This window comes from Melanotaenia boesemani, chromosome 12 (assembly GCF_017639745.1).
Source record: "Melanotaenia boesemani isolate fMelBoe1 chromosome 12, fMelBoe1.pri, whole genome shotgun sequence".
Taxonomy (NCBI): Eukaryota; Metazoa; Chordata; class Actinopteri; order Atheriniformes; family Melanotaeniidae; genus Melanotaenia; species Melanotaenia boesemani.
In genome coordinates this window covers 33,076,059-33,095,543 of record NC_055693.1, presented here as the reverse complement: position 1 = coordinate 33,095,543, position 19,485 = coordinate 33,076,059, and the positions used below count along the sequence as shown (strand labels likewise).

Below are 19,485 nucleotides of genomic sequence, written 5' to 3'. Positions count from 1 at the left end.
GCTGCAGACTGCTGGTTGCTTACAGTATCCTGGCTGAGTGGATGGCAAAAATAACACCATAAAGGATTTCATGCAGTGGTACATCATTTATTGCAACCATTTCCCAATACAAAGGTAACACCTCTGCATAATTTTAAAGAGAATTTCATTTTCAGTTGAGTCATAAAGTAATTGACATTTAATATATCTTTGTCTATGTAGAATGGATTAATATTTAAGTTAACAGCTAACAACAAATTGGTAGTTATAATAATACTGTATGGACCCAAACATTAGATGATCATGACTCCGTCTTTTTGTGCATGCTGTCCTCTGATGCTATACTTCATTTCTGTTATTCTTGGCGGTGCTTGAATGTCTCTGCAGCATCAAAAACCATTATGTGAAAATTGGCATCATAACTCCACCTCAGTTGTTCGTTAACTACTACTAGCCCTTTTTTTTATCTTGTTTTCTCCGGTTTCTGTTTCTCCATCTTCTACCCCTTGCCACCGTTGCTGTGAGCGACACCACCCTCTGCTATTGAGAATGAAAAAGTCATCCTGTATTTGGGTTAATATGGTTTTACTAAAAGTGCTGGACTTGTTTTTGACTGCTTGTAAATGCTGACTGGTTTTACATTGACTGGATTAACAAATAAGATAAGGGCCTGCTCCTTAAGATGCTGCCATTGTTATTAGGATCCTAGATGTAATAGTTGTTCTAAATGTTTTCTAGATTCAAGGATGGACTTTCAGCTTTGGATGTCATTCATTCTTTGGAGCAGCATGCATCTGTCTTCAGGCCTTTTTGTGTGCAAGCGAGGAACAGCTCACATCTGCAAAAGTTGGAGAAATCTTTGAGAGCCAACTGAGCGAAAAGGCAGAAAAGAAACCAAAGTTCTAGGATTCTGGAGAGATTATCTTCTTGAAACAGAAGGTTTTAAATGTTTCCATCACATTATCTACTACTGATGGCCTTTGTATTGAAACTCATTTCTTGAAATACATTTAAATACTAAGCTCAATATTCCCCTTCCCCGGAAAAACAACTGGTCTCTCAAAAATGTACAAACAGTTTCAGAACGACATGGACTTTGGAATAAAAAAATTCCCCAGGCTTTTGACTAGACTAATAGAGCCTAAAGGTTCTTTCCTTTCAACCTTTTAAGGCAGTTAGTACCTCCATTTTCAACTTGTGCGAAACTCTGACTCACATTTCATTACAAATCAGCCATATTCTTCAGTCTGATATAGTTTTCCACACAGGACTCCCAGGTTAATGGCTGTCTCAGATCACTCTGTCTCTGTAGGCCCTCAAAGTGTGCCTGGAGATGGTCGTCGCTGTATGATGACTTGTCCATAAACTGGCACAGTTCCTCCCGTGAGACAGAGAACCCACACTTGGTTCCACCAAACCTGGGAGTAAAATATGCACATTAGATCTCATTGACATTATCTTGTTTTCAGCCAAGTGGTATGCTGTAATTATTTGTGTTTGGGCAGCAAAAGTGTTTTGTGGTTGTATTTGAAACTGTTTTCAAATTTGTGCATCAAGTATGTAAATAAACATTTACAGCTGAGATTCATAAAGATTATTAGTCCAGGTGAAAACATTTTGACATAATCTTTCACAGTCAAGAACTAATCACATTTTCAGAGTTTAATTTGATAAGTGTTTGGGAAAAGGAAATTTCCCAGTGAGGCAGGTCATACATGGCGTTTGGTTTGCCAGATGGACAGCCAGACAGTTTAGCAGGTCTGATGCTGTGTGTTCCATTTTTCTCGGCATTCATCGAGGTCCTGCTGAAGGACACTCATGAACACAAACCTCACTAGGCATTGGTCCTCATGACTGCCACTGAACAGATTTCTCTCCCTCAGGTCGTTCATCAGGTCCATCCAGAATTGAGACCTGCACACAGACTTAAGTTAGAGCTCTGTCCGGCATTTTTCAGATGTTTCCCTGCTTGAACACACCTGCCGTGAAACACATAAAACATGCAGGGCAGGAGCCTTGAGGACCAGGATTAAGAAACAGGGTTTTAGGTGATTCATTTACATTTTATAGGATTCAAAAATTAACATTTCAATGATCACCCTGAATGAATGCTGTAAATCTGCAGTGCCACAAAAAGTTTATCCTGAATAAAAAAATCTACCAGATTCTGATCAAATCAGTGGAGAGGAAATAAATGCTTCATCATAAGTATTCATACTAGATTAACGACTGTAAATCCTAATGTCTGTTTCAGAGGAGGCAAGGCAGGGTTCCAACACATTAAAAAAATACTTCAGTTGTTGAGGACCACACCTGTGTTTTCGCAAGTATGACCACCAGCTTTCAGTTCGCTGGTTTGTGGTTGAAGAATCATACATATGACTGGCAGCCCCAGCAAAATCATCCGTGTGTGTTGACCTTAGTGCACAATGGATTGCAACCATTGTGCCATTTTCAGTTCCACAGTCTGTGCAGAGCCGCTTTGGTAGGATTCCACAGCGCAGGTTGTTTTGTGCAATGATCACAGGGTCATTGTTGCTCGGGCCACACAACTACCACAGTAGTTGGGTGAGAAGCCATCAATACAACCGTTGATGGCCAAACCAAATGGTTTTAATAAGTCATAACCATTAACGTGCCAGACATGGTTTGGTCCGCTTGAGCTGTAAACTCTTCTTACAAATGTCAGTCTTACACGAAGTTCAGTTCCTAAAGGATCAAGCCCTCTCATTATAGCCATGACATCATCCTGTTTTACTGTCAGAATATTTCTGCCGCAATGTTTGCCACATCAAACGGTAGCCATCATGCCCACCTGGTCTCTTAAGCACATACAACTTCAAGAGGAGAGTGTTTTTTTTTTTTTTTTGTCTGGACAATGATACATGATGATGATGTACAAGATGTACAATGGACAATGATGTACAAGAAGGGACAAAGCCGTCTGTACTTCCTGCGAAGACTGAGATCTTTTAACATCTGCAGGAAACTCCTGTGGATGTTCTATCAGTCTGTGGTGGCTAGTACGCTTTTTTATGCTGTTGTCTGCTGGGGGGTAACATGACAAAAAGGTGTGCTAACAGGCTGGAAAAACTCATCAGACGGGCAGGCTCTGTGGTTGGCATGAAGCTGGACTCCCTGGTGACAGTGGCAGAGAGGAGAACACTAAAAAACTACTGGCTATTGTGAATGATGCCAGTCACCCTCTGCACACTGTCATCAGTGCACAGAGAATCCTGACCAGTAACAGGCTGCTCCTCCCCAAGAGTAGGACCAACCGGCTCAGAGACTCCTTTGTCCCCCGAGCCATCAAACTGTTTAACTCTGCATTAGGCAGGAGGGGGAGAAGGAGGGGGGAGAGGGAGGTGTGCAGTCCGCCTGATACAACACATGCACAATAACCCATACAAACAGCTGCAATAACTTATACGTGCAATAGTAAACTGGGAATCTGTACCACCTCTACTGTGTGCAATGCTTGTTTATATTGTTTTATTTAACGTATCTTATTGTTATTATTGTTATATTTATTGCATTCTATTTGCCTCTATTTGCTTTGTACCTGTATATATTGTGTCTTGTGTTTGTCCTGCTTTACTGTTGGTGTTGTATTGCTACTGGTACCCAAATTTCCCTGAGGGCTCTCTGAAGGGATTAATAAAGTATTTCTATTCTATATTGTAAATAATGTGAAGAACAGCAGTATTGATGACAAACGGTGGTGTACTGGATCCTTGTAGTCAAGAAAATGTAAATACACATAGTCAAGTCTATTTACTGTTACTTTCAGCTTCAGCCAAAAACAGTACATTTCTTCCACATGAGGCACAGAAAATGTGGACTGTGCTCAGATGTTGGCCACAGAAAGGTAAAAAACATGACAGCCTGTCCTGACTTCCACCTACAGTGCAATGAGCTATAGACGAATCCCCCGACATTTTGTGTCAAGGCGCTGCCTTTATTGTGAGTCCTAATTACCTCGTATCTGCTGACAAAGACTGCGCTGTGGATATCTGGACTGATGACGTTAGACAGTGGTCCACCATTACTGATGATCTTATCTGGCGTTATCTAAATTATTCTGTTGTTTATATTAGTCATCAGTTCGTTAATGTCTAAAACTCTGCTTCATCTGACAGAAACTGCTTTTGACAATCCACACTGGAATATTATTCAATCTCTTTTATAGTTTATCAAAAGTTAATAAAGAAACATGTTTAAACTTTTGCAAACGATGTTGGATTTTATCTCGTCTTTAGGCTGACTGACACCATATTACATTGTGTTTGTGTTGCTGACCAAATTAACTTTATTAAAATGTCGTATAATGTGCAAAATTCACTTTCTAAAGATTTTCTAACAGTCATACGTGTCTTTATAGCCTGTTTATGAGGCTCAACAATGAGAAAATTCTTTCTCTTCTCTCGCTTGCTTACTCCACTTTTTAGCGAATATGTGCTCAAAGGGGCGAGTCTGAGATCTTTCCCTTTGGAAAGATGGATACTGTCATTGAACAATGTACCCCCCGGGCTAGCTGAGCCTGCCAGCCTAAAGCACGCTACTAGTGTTTTAACTAACTATGCACAAGTAATAGAGTTTAGCAAATGTCTGTGCATGAGAGTTTTGCCAGTGGAGCTGCGTATGAGAAAACATAATAGCAGCAGCTTTATTTATTTTATTTATCACAGGTCATATCATCATCACAACTTTCAACAGTGTTATCACATATCACATGTTTTCCTTATATCTTGCAACCTTAATATCAGTTACCATGCGGATTTATTCTGTGCTAGACTACTCCAGTATATATCTTACACCTGGATGGACTTAGTCGCTCCTTCTTAGCCTAGTTTGGCGTTCAGTTAGGCCAGGATGCTCTGGTGAGATAGGTCATAGGTCAAGCCCTGCTATCTCCTCTTATTCTACTTTTGTGAAACAGGTCCCTGGAGATATTTTTCACACATTTTTTATTTGTAATTTGAACTTTTTCCAGGTGGCTGATTTGCAGGTAAACGGGCTCACAGTTTCTAAACAGAAATTCCTGTCATCGAAGACCAGGAAAGGTGTCGTCAAAAACATGAGTGGATGCAGGCTCTCAGGTGAGAAAAAGGAAAAATTTTATATTTGAAAAAACCTTTTTAATGTAGTGAGTGAAGTCTGACTTCTATAATAAACACTTTTCTTGCTCCCTAGGAGGTGTTTACAAGTTAAATACAAAAGTAAAGGATCCAACCATCTGCTCCACTGTGACCTGTCATATGAGTGGAGTTGCTGATTCCATAAGTTACTGTGGACGTATGGAGCGTTGCCATGGTGATGGCAGGTAAAGCTCTAAAGAAATGGAACTCTGTCCCACAGTTAAGAAAAGCCTCATGAAGACAGATTTCTTATCTGTTTCAATCCTTTGCTGCTGTGAAGATTTATAAACACAGTCCTCTCTGATCTGACACAAAAACACAGCAACATTATCCTGTTTCTGGTTTAGTAGTAAAACCACATTCTTCATTACACATTACAGTCTGTAACCTTCATTAACGCTGGTAAGCTGCATATAAAAGTGCAACAAGACCGGGGTAGCTGTAGCTCAGAAGGAAGAGCAGTTGTTTGCCAACTGGAAAGTTGGTGGATCAATTCCAAGCTTCCACTGACTACATGCTGAAGTGCAAGACACTGAATGTGATAGTGTGTATAATTGTAAGTGATAGATGGATTAGTCTGTGCTGTATGGGTAAATGTGACATGTTGTGTTAAAGTGCTTTAAGTGGGCAACATGTGACCAAAAAAACACTGTATTAGTACAATCCATTATAGCAATATGTGCAGTTATAAAAATATGAATAATAAATATTCTGTCTTTGTTTCGTGTTGTCTATTAAAGTTTTCTGGTATTTTGCTGTTTCGTGACATTGACTGTGTTATTATCCTCCTGCAGCTGCATCATGAACACTGTGTGCTCCGTGACCGGCTCAACCGTCATCGACTTTATCGGCAGAGTTCACTTTGTCCCTGATCGCTGTGCATACACTCTGCTCAGGTCCTCATTTATCCCAGGTTTCCAGGTATTGGGCTTCTTCCAGGAGAGACGGAGAATTGACAGAAGTTTTCTGGAGCGAGTTGTATTACATCTGGATACGGAAGGTGTTCAGATTTCACTGGAACAAGGAGGCAGAGTCCTGGTAGGTGAACAGACGCCTCTGTTTCTCTGGGTTTTCCTTCCTGTTGAAGCCCCATTTCCACAAGCAGGTGCAGGTCGGTATGGGACGGTCTGGTGTGGTTTGGTTCAGTAAACCCTGATTTCTGTTGCACTTCCACAGAAACCGTACCCATACCTGGTAGGTGGGGTATTAGATAGATAGACATGGATGTGTCAGCTTTGTAACAGTGTGATGTCATAGCAGCGCAACACCTTCCACGAAATATAACGAAGAAGAACATGACACAGAAACAAAGGAGGATAGGACATTCAGCAGTTTGTGTTGTCTTTTTGTGGCATGTGAGTTTAAACAACAAAAAATCCGTTGTTTATTTAAACATGGAGCTGTACTGCTTTGTGCTTATTGCAGAGTTGCACAGGAAGGAATGATTCTTTTCACCAGTCAATGGACTGATTTGCTGAATCAGCCACACTGCATGTTCAAAGCAGCCGGTGTGTTTATATGTGTTTGCTAGCGTAAAGCGAAACTCTCCCGGGTCCGGGGTGAAGAAGAAGTTGTATAGTGAAGAAGTTGTATAGTGCAGTTTCTCAGCCTCGGGACACTGCTGGGCAGTGACTGCTCTGGAAATGTAAGTAATAGATGCCATTGTACCATCAAACAAGTGCAGATCACAGATTTTTTTTTTTTTTTTTTTTTTTTTACATGTCTCATCCAGCATCATGACAGCAGAATCCTGATCTGGCTGCCATATTGTGCTGAACAAATTAATTTTGCCAAGAAGAGCAATTTGGATATGTAGCTCGTATGCAGCTAGCTGGATATATAACTGCTGGACCGGACCAGAGAAACAGCAGAAGGAAAAAGGTGGATAGAGGAGGAATAGGAAGAGAAGATATAGGAAGAGGAACAACAAACAAAAGTTAGAAAACAAATCACAACAACCACAATCAAACATAAACAGAGAAACCACACAGCTGCTACACCTGTAAAGAACACAACAGGCCATCTATATGGGTACCTGTGAGAAGAAAAACTGTAAAAACCATGAAGAGCAACAAACAGCAACTCGTATTTGTGTGTGGGTGTGTGTCCGCTTGTGTCTGTGTGCAAGTGTGTGGATGTATATGTAAGTGTGTGCACTAAACATTAGGGGTGAGTTATGCTGATGCAACAGTGCCCCCTTCAAGGATCAGAGGCAGACCGAGTGGGCCCCAAGCCACGGGCAACTAGCAGCCAACACAAAGAACAGAACCAGGACAGGCCACCACAGGAACGGCCATGCGTCCGGACTGAAGGAGGCAGAGGAAGACCGAAGCCGGAAGAATGAATTTAAAGCTGTGAAGCTGCTTCCTTCTAAACACAGAAGGAACAATATCTGATGAGTATCGGCCATCAGATGAACAGACAGAAAGCAGGATTAGAATCTCACAGCTTCTAGATGGTGAGAAGAGAGAAATATTCACAATATGCACAATAACTTCCATCCATGCACCTTTAGTGCTTCATTATCCAGATTTCTATATAAATTGTCTAACTTTGTCTATATAATTGTTATTATAAATCCTATAAATTGTCTAACTTTGTATTCTTAGCTTGACTGTTTAGCTTCAACTCTTTCGCCTGCACCCTTCGCTACCAGAAGTAAAAGGGTTATCATCCGGTTTTACGGGTGTAGCGTCAGGTCTGTAAATGTAACTATAAACATGTGTGGTATCCACAGAAAGTCCAGAATTTCAGCGAACAGCTCAGTAAAACCATTTCTCTGACCACCAAACACAGTTAAGACAGCAAACAATTAAAAGACCAGATACACAAAGTCTGAAAAAATTTCTAAACAAAATTTGTGGCCCCGTGTCAACCCAACGGCATGAACATGGACAAGTGACTCCTCTACTGAAAGCTCACATTTCACAGATTCCAAAACTAAGTTTCCTCTTGCAGTGCCCAATTTTCCCCGAACCAGAGGCAAAAGAAGGCCCAGTTTATGCTTCAGGTTTGTAAAAACCCATCTGCATGGGTTTTGACAGACAAAAAGAAATGTTGGTTCTTTTTCTTCTTTCTTAAGTGCCAGACAGAAAACGTCTCTTCATGTTAATAAAACTGCTTTCTCCTGATTACATCAGACGCACTTATAATAATATACAGTACAGTATGTATATAAAATAATCAGATTATCAAGAGGAGCTTCATACCCATAAATTTCCCCTTGACAAGAAAATTTTTTCAGCATAACACAACAGCCACACCATCATTCTGCTGCAACCATTTTATATATAAAAAAAAAAAAAAAACTGATAAAATTGAGGGGCGGACAGTCGTGCAGCTCTGGTGACAACATCCACCAGAGCTGCACGACTGTCTGAAACATGAACATTTTCTTCAATCAGTTCTAAAACCTGGATGAGATCATTTGCCATCTGAAAACCACCACCTGCTGTCTTAACGCCCTGCCAACCGGGTTTTTTTTAAGATGTTTCATAGCCTTCTTACAGGTTGTAAACATGTCTCTGCTTTCAGGTGTTTTCTGAAAAAGAAAAACCTAGACTCGTCACTCATGAGCAGCTACAGGCCGACATCAAACCTTCCCATTTCTTAGTAAGATTATAGAAAAAGATGTCTTTTAACAGCTACACAACTTCCTGACACTAAACTTTTCTGATGTCTACCAGTCAGGTTTTCAGCCGCACCACAGCACTGAGATGCTCTAGTTAAGGTCTTTAATGACATCCGCCTGAGCACAGATAGTGGAAGCATTTCAGTCCTGGTACTGCTGGATCTCAGTGCTGCATTTGACACAGTTAACCAGAGCATCTTATTGACCAGTTGAAAAACTGGGTAGGACTTTCTAGCACTGCAATTAATTGGTTTGAGTCCTATTCAAAAGACAGAAGCTACTTTGTGTATAGACACAGCATTATTGATGTAACTGCTCCCACCAAGGTGAAAGTGATCGCTGCCAAAAAGAGAGCTACTTTGTGTATAGACACAAAGTAGGTAACCATAAATCCGAGCAAATGAAAATAACCTGTGGAGTTCCCGATGGCTCCATTCTGGGGCCACTGCTGTTCAACATCTACATGCTGCCACTCGCTCAAATTGTGAAAAACAACTAAATATGTTACCACAGTTATGCTGATGACACACACATCTACATAACCATCTCACCAGGAGAATACAGTCCAATCCAAACTCTGATCAACTGCATTGATCAAATTAAAGATTAGATGTGCCAGAACTTCCTTCAGTTAAATGAAGACAAAACTGAAATAATAGTTTTTGGCACCAAGGAAAAACAATTAAAAGTCAGTACTCTGCTTCAAACATCTAAGTTCAAAACTAACAACCAAGCCGGAAATCTGGGAGTAGTCCTGGACTCAGACCTGGATTTTAGCAGTTATTTTAAGACAGTTGTGAAGTTGGCTTGTAATCACTTAAAGAACATTTGGAGGATTAAAGGACTGATGGCTCAGCAGGATTTAGAAAAACTGGTCCATGCATTTATCTTTAGTAGACTGGACTACTGTAATGCTGTCCTCACAGGTCTCCCTAAAAAGTCCATCAGACAGCTGCAGTTAGTCCAGAACGCTGCTGCTCCGGTCCTCACTAAGACCAGGAAAGTAGAGCCTAGAATTCCAGTCCTCACTAAGACCAGGAAAGTAGATCCTAGAACTCCAGTCCTCAGATCTTTACACTGGCTTCCTGTCAAAAATTCCAGTAAAAATCCCCATTTATTCACTTTAGGACCTGGTTTCTAAAGTTTTCAGGCTCCAAAACGCTGGCTCCATGCGATTGCAATTTCCAGACATTAAAAATCTGAACTTGTCTCTGTGTGGACTTTATTTTATAAATCACACAGGATGTGTACAGTTAAAACCTCACTTACACCCTGTGCTCTTTGGGAACATCTTAGGGGTTCAGGAACCCAGGGTTGAGAACCACTGATGTAGAGGGCCATGGACCACTCAGTAATCTCAGCCTTCAATGCGGCCCCATCTATGAGTGCTTAATTAAGGAACAGAAACACCTGTGTTATGGTGTGTAGGTAAAGCAACATACACAGAATCCAGACTGTAGCTTTCTGCTCGCAGATCTTGCTTGTGTCCTTTGGTTGATTACTCACTGCATTCATTTATTTATATGTACATCATGTGTAAGGGACAACATAAACCTGCTTTTAAATGAGCAGGGAAATACTTTTCAAGATTCTTTGGTTGTTAAACACGTTTAACATGAGCGAAGAAAATTACAATCCACAGGATTGATAGTTAGGCTAGGTTGAAGAGGAAAACATGAAAAAATGCAACCAGTATATTAAATTAGGAGGGAGAAAAAGTATTTAATTTATTTTTTTATTTAAAATAATTTAATTAAGAAGTTGCGAGTAAGGTATTTTGATATAAAAAGAATATTGCAGTGTTCAAGTGGTATGGTAAAGGTGAGTTATTGCACATAAGCTTCATTATAATTACGTGGAATAACTACTTTTATTTATTTATTTATTTAAGTTTTTCCTTTCTCCTACTTAAATATATTGGTTGAGAATGACAAAATTTGCCAAAGTTTGGTAGCTTTAAAGTAAAGTGGGCATACATGTGTCAATATGCATTTTAGGGCTGATCCATGTATAGCTTGAAAAACTGTACGATAACAAATTATTAGTTTCTCAATCAGCCAAGAGAGATCAAATTAGTGGTATGAAGCTCTGTGGCACATCATTCTATCTGCCTCATTAAATCATGTGTTTCTTAACATTTAATCATTTATTTGACAAGGCACGTTAACAACATGTTAATGTGAAAATAAAACTTTACAGCACACAAAATTATGAAAAAAAAGTATAGAAAACATTATTCATACAAAATTGATTGAAATGTTCCCTCTTTTCTCCTGTGATAAAGTTAAACGACAGAGTCCTGATGCTCAGTGCCATGGTGCAGGTGTTCCATGGCGTGGAGATCTCTAAAGACCAGACAGGTGTGACTGTGAAGATATCTGCTTGTAGCTACACAATTTCTGTCTTCTTTGATGGCTACACAGCTTTAATCCACATGACAGGTATGCATAGACTCCTTACCTCTCACTCATCATTATTGTGGGTAAAGTAACACAGTTCTTATGGTCAGCCATTGTACCAAACACAGCTTTCACCTTGCAGATAACATGAGAAATAGTTTAAGGCCATATTCCCTTAAAAATATTATAATTTTTCTGGCTGGTCCCCTACATTTAGAGGACCAATGACTGAGGCAGAAGAAGAAACTGACCAATTTCTGATGATTGAATTAGCAAACACTAGGGCAGGACAGGGTGAAGGGAATAATGTACAACCAAATACAATTTTTAGAGCATGGATGGATAGAGATGGAGAGAGGTGACTGAAGCTGTAGCAGGACTGACTGACAAAGACAGACCCAGAAAAATATTACAAAGAAATGACAGTTACAGACTAAACAGTCTGGAGGTTGAGACTGCTCTTGGGAAAGCTCTAGGACCCTACTGGGTACATGTAAGAGGGGGCTGGAACCCCAGAGATGGACAGGGTGCTGTTTTACCTCCAGGGAATGACACACTCAGTCATAGGGTGACAAACCTACTTAAATGCATAACAACAAAATGGACTTGTAAAATAGACTGACTATCATAAATAAGACCACACAAAATGAGAAAGAAAGTATTTTAGGACTACTACAGGAGGCTGGAGGGAATATTTCACATTCTTAGTGGGTTAACTCCAGAAGCAAACCAGGACGCAGTTGAAGAATACCATTCATTCAGGCAGTTTGCCCCCAATCAAAGGATTTGTTGAAAAACACATGATAGATTTTGCATCAGGAACCCTACAGCATTACCTAGATTATGCTAAACATGCAGAAATAGTAATTAATGACAGAAAAAGGAAGGTAAAAAAAACCCAGGCTGTTTTTGTAGTGGAAGATGGGGAAGCTACGAGAGATGGAGCAAGAGGTCGAGGTCAAGGCAGGTTCAGGGGCAGAGGACGAGGACAGAGAGGATGTGGTGAATGGCAAAATAGTAGAAAAGACGCTGCAGAGGGAGACAGGTGTTATAATTGTGGAAATTTAGAATACTGGTCACGAGACAGCCCTGACTCAAAACAAGCATGACTAGAGGAAACGAAAAAGGAAACAGGAAGTGACGAGGGTTCAAGGGAAGTAGAAGAGGACGGTTTGAATTTAGAAGTGATCCTTTTTTCAGCAGATGAGAAAACACAAATAGCAATTTGGGTTTCAGGCCAGCCATTAACTTTCCTGTGGGACTCAGGAGCAACACGTACAGTAGTAAACACAGCACTTCAGGCCAGCAAAAGAAGAAACTAATGCAACAGGTTATGATAACCGACCCTAACACTGGAAAAATACATGTAGTATTTTCACTTAGCTGTCCCATAAACAAGATTTAATTTTCCACTTAAAAGTAGGTGTGTGTGCTGAGGTCGGCTCTTCGTGTTGTGGTTTTATCCCTGCTAATGATGAGGGTAGAGATGAGGGTTATTTCCCAAGCTATTGCAAATCTTAAAAAGCTCTTAGGGAAGCAGTGGACAACGACCACATTGTGGGAGAGAACCTGTGGAGCTGGCTGACCATGAACTCCTGGCAATATATCCTTGCAAAATTTTTAACTCACCTGGGATAATATTTCAGCTCTTTACCCTGTTGTTTCATGCATAATACCTTGTCTTCACAGTATGGTCACTAAGACGGTGTCTGGATCAGTAATCAAAGTACTGCTCCATGAACATGGTGAAATTTATCTGAAACTCCTGAAAAGCACCTACAATAATTATGATGATGCTAAAAATTCTATTTAGGCTTTCAGATCACAAATTTATGAAAATGATAATTTAATGATGCATTCAAAGAAAATCAAAAGAAGAAATGAATGTTGACAAATGTGTTGAATGATAGGAGGGAAATGTAAGAAAAATCATATATATAATTCATTATTATGTTTTCATATATCCTTCATTACATTATGTACCAATCATCACATTTTATGTATCAAGATTTAGAAAAAGTACTCAGCAGCATTTTTGTGCATGTATGCTGGTTTCATGCTTGAGTCTGGTACAGAAGGTCAATGCTGTGGAAGAGATAAAAGAAGAACCACAACGCAATCGTGCAAGAAGGAGACCAGCCACTGACCGACCCACGCCTCTAATTCCTCATGTCTTTAGTGGAAAATGGTGAAACCTCAATATTGTGCAATGCTGAAATGTTTGAGGGAAGGACTTCGTGAACCTCCCTTTAAAATACCTTGTAATGTGTAAAACAATTAGGTGTGCCGATCATACTTGTATCATACACACGCTCTTTGCAAGTAAAATTGTATACACTGAGTAACTCTATGTCTTCCTTTTTGTTTGAAGGTTTATTGGTGTTTGATGTTGGGAAGGATTTTCCCTAATACACATCCTCTCGTCAAACTTTCCAGGTTCAAGTGAAGGAACAGTCCACGGTTTGTGTGATGATTCCTATGGGACCTTGTGTGATGATAAACTCTTAGAACACAGTGCTACTGAGTAAGAGTTTAAACACAAACCTTCTCTCTGCTTTAATAGGAAATATGTGTATTTAACTTTATGGTTGTTGCTGCTTCATAGCTGTGAGATACAATATGAAGACACTGCTGACAGTTCGGTTGACTGCCACGCTGCCACTGAAAGGTAAATAACATAAATAGTAGAATTAAGATACATTCTACATGCTTTCAGTTTGCCACGCACATTCATGTAAGCCTAGCTTCCCTCATGAATTAGTCTTCCATGTTTAAATGTTCTTTTCTGGGACAGGTGTAATCTCCTCATTCAGGCGCCATTCACTGCTTGCAACACGTATGTTGATCCAAAGCCCTTCATTACTGCCTGCATAAAAAATTTGTGCAGCTACCCTGCAGTGGATGGCTTCATGTGCCAGTTTCTGCAGGCTTATTCCCAAACCTGCAGGTACTACAATGTGACAGTGGAGAACTGGAGGTTAAAGAACAACTGCTGTAAGTCCATCTTTCAGTATCTTTCAGCATTTTCAAGGTGACTTGATATAAACTGCTACTCATAATACTTTTCCCTTTCTATGTCTACACTTATTTAGTATATTACATTATTTTTACAGTACACAAATTTAGGTTGTTATACTGATTTCATTCCATTTAATGGACATTTTCAGATTTTCTCAAGATTTTCTCCAGACATTCTCCAGATTTTCTTGACGTTCTTCAAACTTTCTCACAATTTGCTACACATTTTCTTCAGACTTTCTCCAAATTATCCCTAGACTTTCTCCAGATTTTTTCCAGACTTTGCTCCAGATTTTGTTCAGACTTTCCCTGGATTTTCTTCAGGTTTCTCCAGATTTCTGCAAGAATATTTCCAGACTTTCTCCCGATTTTTTCAAGACTTTGTCATTTTTTTCATTAGGTTGTCTCTACATTTTCTCCAGATTTTCTCCAGACTTTCTCAATGTTTTCTCTATTCTTTATCCAAACTGTTTCCATACTTTCTCTAGTCTTTCTCCAAAATTTTTTCAATAGTTTCTTTAAATGTTATTGAGATTTTCTTAAGACTTTTTTAGATTTTCTTCAGTTTTTTTTCCTCCAGAATTTCCCTAGACTTTCCCCAGATTTTTCCCAGATTGTCTCCAGTCTATCTCTGGATGGTTTCCAGATTTCTCCAGATTTTCTCTAGACTTTCTGCAGATTATTTGCAATTTTTTCTTAAGGTTTTCTCCAGACTTCCTCCGAACTTTTTCCAGATTTTCTCCAGACTTTCCTAAGATTTTTTTTTTTAGATTTTCTCCAGATTTCCTGCATTATTTTCAAGGTTTTCCCAGATTTTCTCCACACTTTCTCCAAATATTCTCCAGTTGTTTTCCATGTTTTTCTTGGTTGTTTTCTAGAATTTTTTCCAGGTTTTCAGCAGATTTTTTTCCAGATTTTATCCAGATTACTGCAAATTTTATCCAGATTTTCTCCTGACTTTCTCTTTTTTTTCTCCAGGTTTTCTCTACACTTTATCCACCTTTTCTCCAACCATTCTCCAGTCCTTTATATTTTTTCATATTTTCCAGATTCTAAGCTTATTTAGCCATTTTGCAGAAAGTGAGTGCACATCTGATCACAGGAATGATCTTAGGATTGGATCCATGTGTGATTCATGAAATGTTCATATCTGACCAATCCCAGCATACAAATGATTGGGCAATGATAAATGCAGCGGCTGAAATCCATCATCATTTACAAGTTATGCCCTTAATTATTCGTGGTCCAAAGGCCTTGCCTAGTGAGGTCAAACCACGGAGAGGAGACGTTCCACTAAAGGTGGAAAGGCTGAAATCAAAATCCTCACTTATGAAGTGGAAAATGACAAAGCAGCCTAAAAACCCTGAACCAGAACCAGAACCCTCAGGTCATCTGGATCCAGTTTCTTATCAGTTCCCAGAGTCAAAACTAGACATGGAGAAGCTGCATTCAGCTTCTATGCTCCACATGTCTGGAACAAACTCCCAGAAAACCTCAAATCAGCTGAAACACTTAGTTTATGTAAATCAAGGTTGAAGACCCACCTGTTCTCTGCTGCATTTCACTAGTTTTTATTTAGAAATCTAGATCTGCATTTGGTTCTTTTATGCTGAAATCTTAACTTTATTTCGTTATCTGAGCTTTTTCCTGCTGTTTTTATGTAATCAATTTTATTTATTTTTTTAATCTTTGTTTTTCTTTATTTATTTTTTCTTCCCCTGCACCTTGCTGTAATGTTTTTATGTTTTATGTAAAGCACTTGTCTTGTACATGAAATGTGCTATACAAATAAATTTGCCTTGCCTTGCCCAAAAACCAGAGTCAAATGCGTGCAGAAAAACACTACATAGAAGAGGATAACAGAGACATTCAGTAGCCTTGTTGTATGAATAAAATTCTCAGTAAGTAGTATATATATGCCTACGATAAGTCTTTTGTTTTTCATTTTGATAATAGCCCTTGCCTGGTAACTAAAAGTCACAATTCTTTACCTTGTGCACCTGGAAATATAAATAAAATAAAAATCTTAAAAACAAGTGAATAAAACTTTTCAAACTGCTAAATGTCTGTTTACTTCCATTATGGTACTGCTATATGAAACCACTTTTTATAGCCTACAAAAGAGAAAACTGGTAACCTACCTACAGCCTTTCCACTTGTCCAGTAAAGGATTTTATTTTTGTGTGCATAGCATGGGAAACATTGCCGACTGATTAAATAGAGGACTTGTACAACTTTGAGGTACGGAGTCTGCTTATTCAAAACAGCAGATCAACTCCCATTCATTAAATTTGAGGTATTATAATTGCCACTGTGGGCTTAAGCTGTTTATCGTATTTGTTATTTTCCCATTTTTTGAGTGTGTCAGTGCTATCACTCCAAGCGCTATCAGTAAGTTATAAAAGCAAGTTTTTATTTTGTTTGTTGTGAGAATCAATTTTAATATGTTTTTCTGCAAATGGGTTAATTATGGGTACTACATATGTAGCCGCTTATGCTTGGATGACGGTTTAAGGTTTAATAATTATTTTCAGGGTCCGCTGTGCTGCACCACAAATCCACACTTGGTCAAACCTGCGTACACGTTCTCAGAACTTTCATGAGAGTTGATCATATCCTACGTTCACGTTCAAAATAAGTGTCGAGCCTTGCGGGGAAATTGTTACAGATTTCCGTTGTATGTTCATTGGATAAATGAGAACAAATGCATAAAACATTTTTTGGTTTAGACATGTGAAAGATATATCTTAATAGTCTAAATTACTAGCATTAAATTAAATTAACAAGAAAAGAACTGAAGTGTTCTTTCATTTCCAGCTCTTATTGCTAGAAACGTAGGAATGAAATGCAGTGGATACAGCGGAGTACTGAGGATGCATGCAGAAATTACTCTGAGGATCTTGTTGTATTGTTCTTTCAAGTCAATGCGAATAGCAGATGTATCTACCCTGTATCTGTATCTGCAATCATGTTGAGATTTTACCTGTGACTTGGTGGAAATTGGTAGATGGTGTTAAACTTAAAATAATGCTTCAGGACAATGTTACGCATGGACCCCTCGGAGACAGGAGAAGGATTAACAGACTTTATTTAAACAAATAACAGAAGGAATGGTCTTACGACAGGCAGGCACAGAGGAGCAGACAGATCATCCTGAAGCCACGGAGCTGGAAAGGGAAAGAGGCGTAGTCCTCTCATGATGCAACGACCAGGTCCGTCAGGGAATGTATGTGGTGCTGGAGTATATATAGCCGGGTGAGGAGATTGGGTGCGGGTGTGGATGATTAGCAATCTGGGGATGAACTGCTGTGGTGCATGGCTGGAGTGTATGTGGCAGGGTGAGTAGATTGGAAACAGGTGTGGATGATTAGTTTGCTGTGATTGACTGGCTGGAAAGGGTGTGGACGATCTGTGATCCAGAGAGGAACCTGGTGCAGGTGTAACAGACAACTTGGTTCACCTGCAGGGAAAGTTGAAATTGGAGGAAGTTTGACATCATGGCCAGACCAGAGCTTAACTATTGAGATGTCTGAGGGTTAAAGTCCAGGCCCTGATTCTGTAGCATGACAGTTATTAATAAAAATTTCAGTGTAACACCTCCTTCTGAATCATGTTCTAAGGATGATTGTGTCTGTGCTTGAATTTGCAGCTTCTCGGGCCTTTTGCCAGGACCAGTTCTGCAGTGCTCATGAGTTCTGTGGTGAGGGCAGTGGAAACGGAGAAACACGTTGCTACTGCAGGGCTTCATTTGCCCACAAACACAAAACAACAAGCAGCTTCGGTGAGTCACTTTGCAGCCACAGTTGTTTCAATTCATCTCTTATTAGAAGGTTAAATGACTGGTGTAAGCTTAAAACATTTATAGATGTTTGAGGCTGAAAACAATAACCCAGTGCTGCTATTTTTCAACATTAAAGTGACATCATGTAAACTTTATCTTTTATCAGGCATATTTACTGGTATGATTATACTGATTATATCTTATTTAAAATTAAATAAGATATAACCATCACTGTGGTCAAATTCAGGACTACTTTTAAACAGAAAAAACAGACACAAAAGCCACAACGACTTTAATATCAGAAGTCCCTGGTTATTAGTCATGTGTTCAGAATTAAAGTGAATGTGACATCTTGGGATGGGTTTTCAGGTGATCCGATTGTCTGTGGACAGAAATTTGCTTCAGTAAATCTGGCTAACTGTTTGTTAGTGGACGCAGGCATCGACTACTCCGCCTTACACCTCAATGACCAGGCCTGCAAAGGTAAATTTGATGAGCTGACCCACATGGTGACGTTCAGCTTCAACAGCAGTAACACCTGTGGTGCCGTGATCACGGTGGGTAATAAAGTTCTCACTGTGGTTGCAGTGTTAACGACATTCAGTTTTTCAAAAATTTCTGCTCAAAATTAAAAAGAGACGTGAACTGAAAAGGATGTGTCTCTGTCTATGTGAACCTGTAGGCAAATGAAAGCCATATTGTCTACACGAACACCATTATGATGCAGAACATCTCATCTGCTATAATCACCCGTAAAGTCCAGGTCCAGGTGGACTTCTCCTGTTATTACGTTCAGCCAGATGTGAAAAGCTTTGCCATCAGACTCAGACAGAGGTGTGTGGGGGTATGTACTGTATCACTGAACAGGTTATCTTATCCGAGACAGCTGACTGAACTTTTCTGTCTGTCCTCCAGCTCTGTAATTAAGCAGATTACTTCCGGAGAATGGGATTACAATCTGACCATGGCTCACTCTGAAAGACCCACCTACGTGACAGCTTCTGAGCCAAAAACCAACTTTCAGCCAAATGGAACAGTGTGGGTAGAGTTGAAGGCGAATGGCTTGGATGAAAAACTGGTTATAGTGACTCAGTCCTGCTGGGTAACTGATCAGCCTTCACCAGGTGGAAGTCAGAGATCCTACCTCATTGTTGATGGGTGAGGCACTCAGAGATCCTCACTTTGGTCAAAGTTTTTTGATTTTACTCAAGAATAATGTGTGCTGTCCTCTGTTTGAGCAGGTGCTCTGCAGACCAGGCAGTGAAGATGGCGTGCAACGGACAAGGAACATCCAACTACTTCTCTTTGGAACCATTAAATGTCTCCAACAAAACTGATTACATTCACTTGTTCTGCAAAGTAGTGTTGTGTGTCAGGCAGAAGGACGCTTGTATCCCAGTATGGCCAGTTCATAAGTACATTCAGATTAATTCACAAAGTAGCATGTCAAATTTTTGATGTGCTAAAAGCACCATGTTTGTAACCAGTGCCATCAGTCTGTTTGGATCTTTGCTAGGTCTCGATAATCTGAGCTGATTT

The 19,485-nt window shown here is 39.7% G+C and overlaps 1 protein-coding gene across 1 annotated transcript in view; it reads left to right on the top strand.

The window, feature by feature from the left end:
* Positions 1-19,485, top strand: part of LOC121650747 (alpha-tectorin-like) — a 66,857-nt gene that overhangs the window by 24,701 nt on the left and 22,671 nt on the right. Inside the window, exons 6-17 of the mRNA XM_042002454.1 lie at positions 4,973-5,078; positions 5,173-5,302; positions 5,912-6,155; positions 11,033-11,189; positions 13,584-13,671; positions 13,753-13,815; positions 13,942-14,141; positions 17,815-17,946; positions 18,316-18,503; positions 18,629-18,780; positions 18,862-19,104; positions 19,188-19,344. Of these exons, the coding sequence (XP_041858388.1) occupies positions 4,973-5,078; positions 5,173-5,302; positions 5,912-6,155; positions 11,033-11,189; positions 13,584-13,671; positions 13,753-13,815; positions 13,942-14,141; positions 17,815-17,946; positions 18,316-18,503; positions 18,629-18,780; positions 18,862-19,104; positions 19,188-19,344 (1,860 nt within the window). The remainder of the gene's footprint in view (positions 1-4,972; positions 5,079-5,172; positions 5,303-5,911; positions 6,156-11,032; positions 11,190-13,583; positions 13,672-13,752; positions 13,816-13,941; positions 14,142-17,814; positions 17,947-18,315; positions 18,504-18,628; positions 18,781-18,861; positions 19,105-19,187; positions 19,345-19,485) is intronic.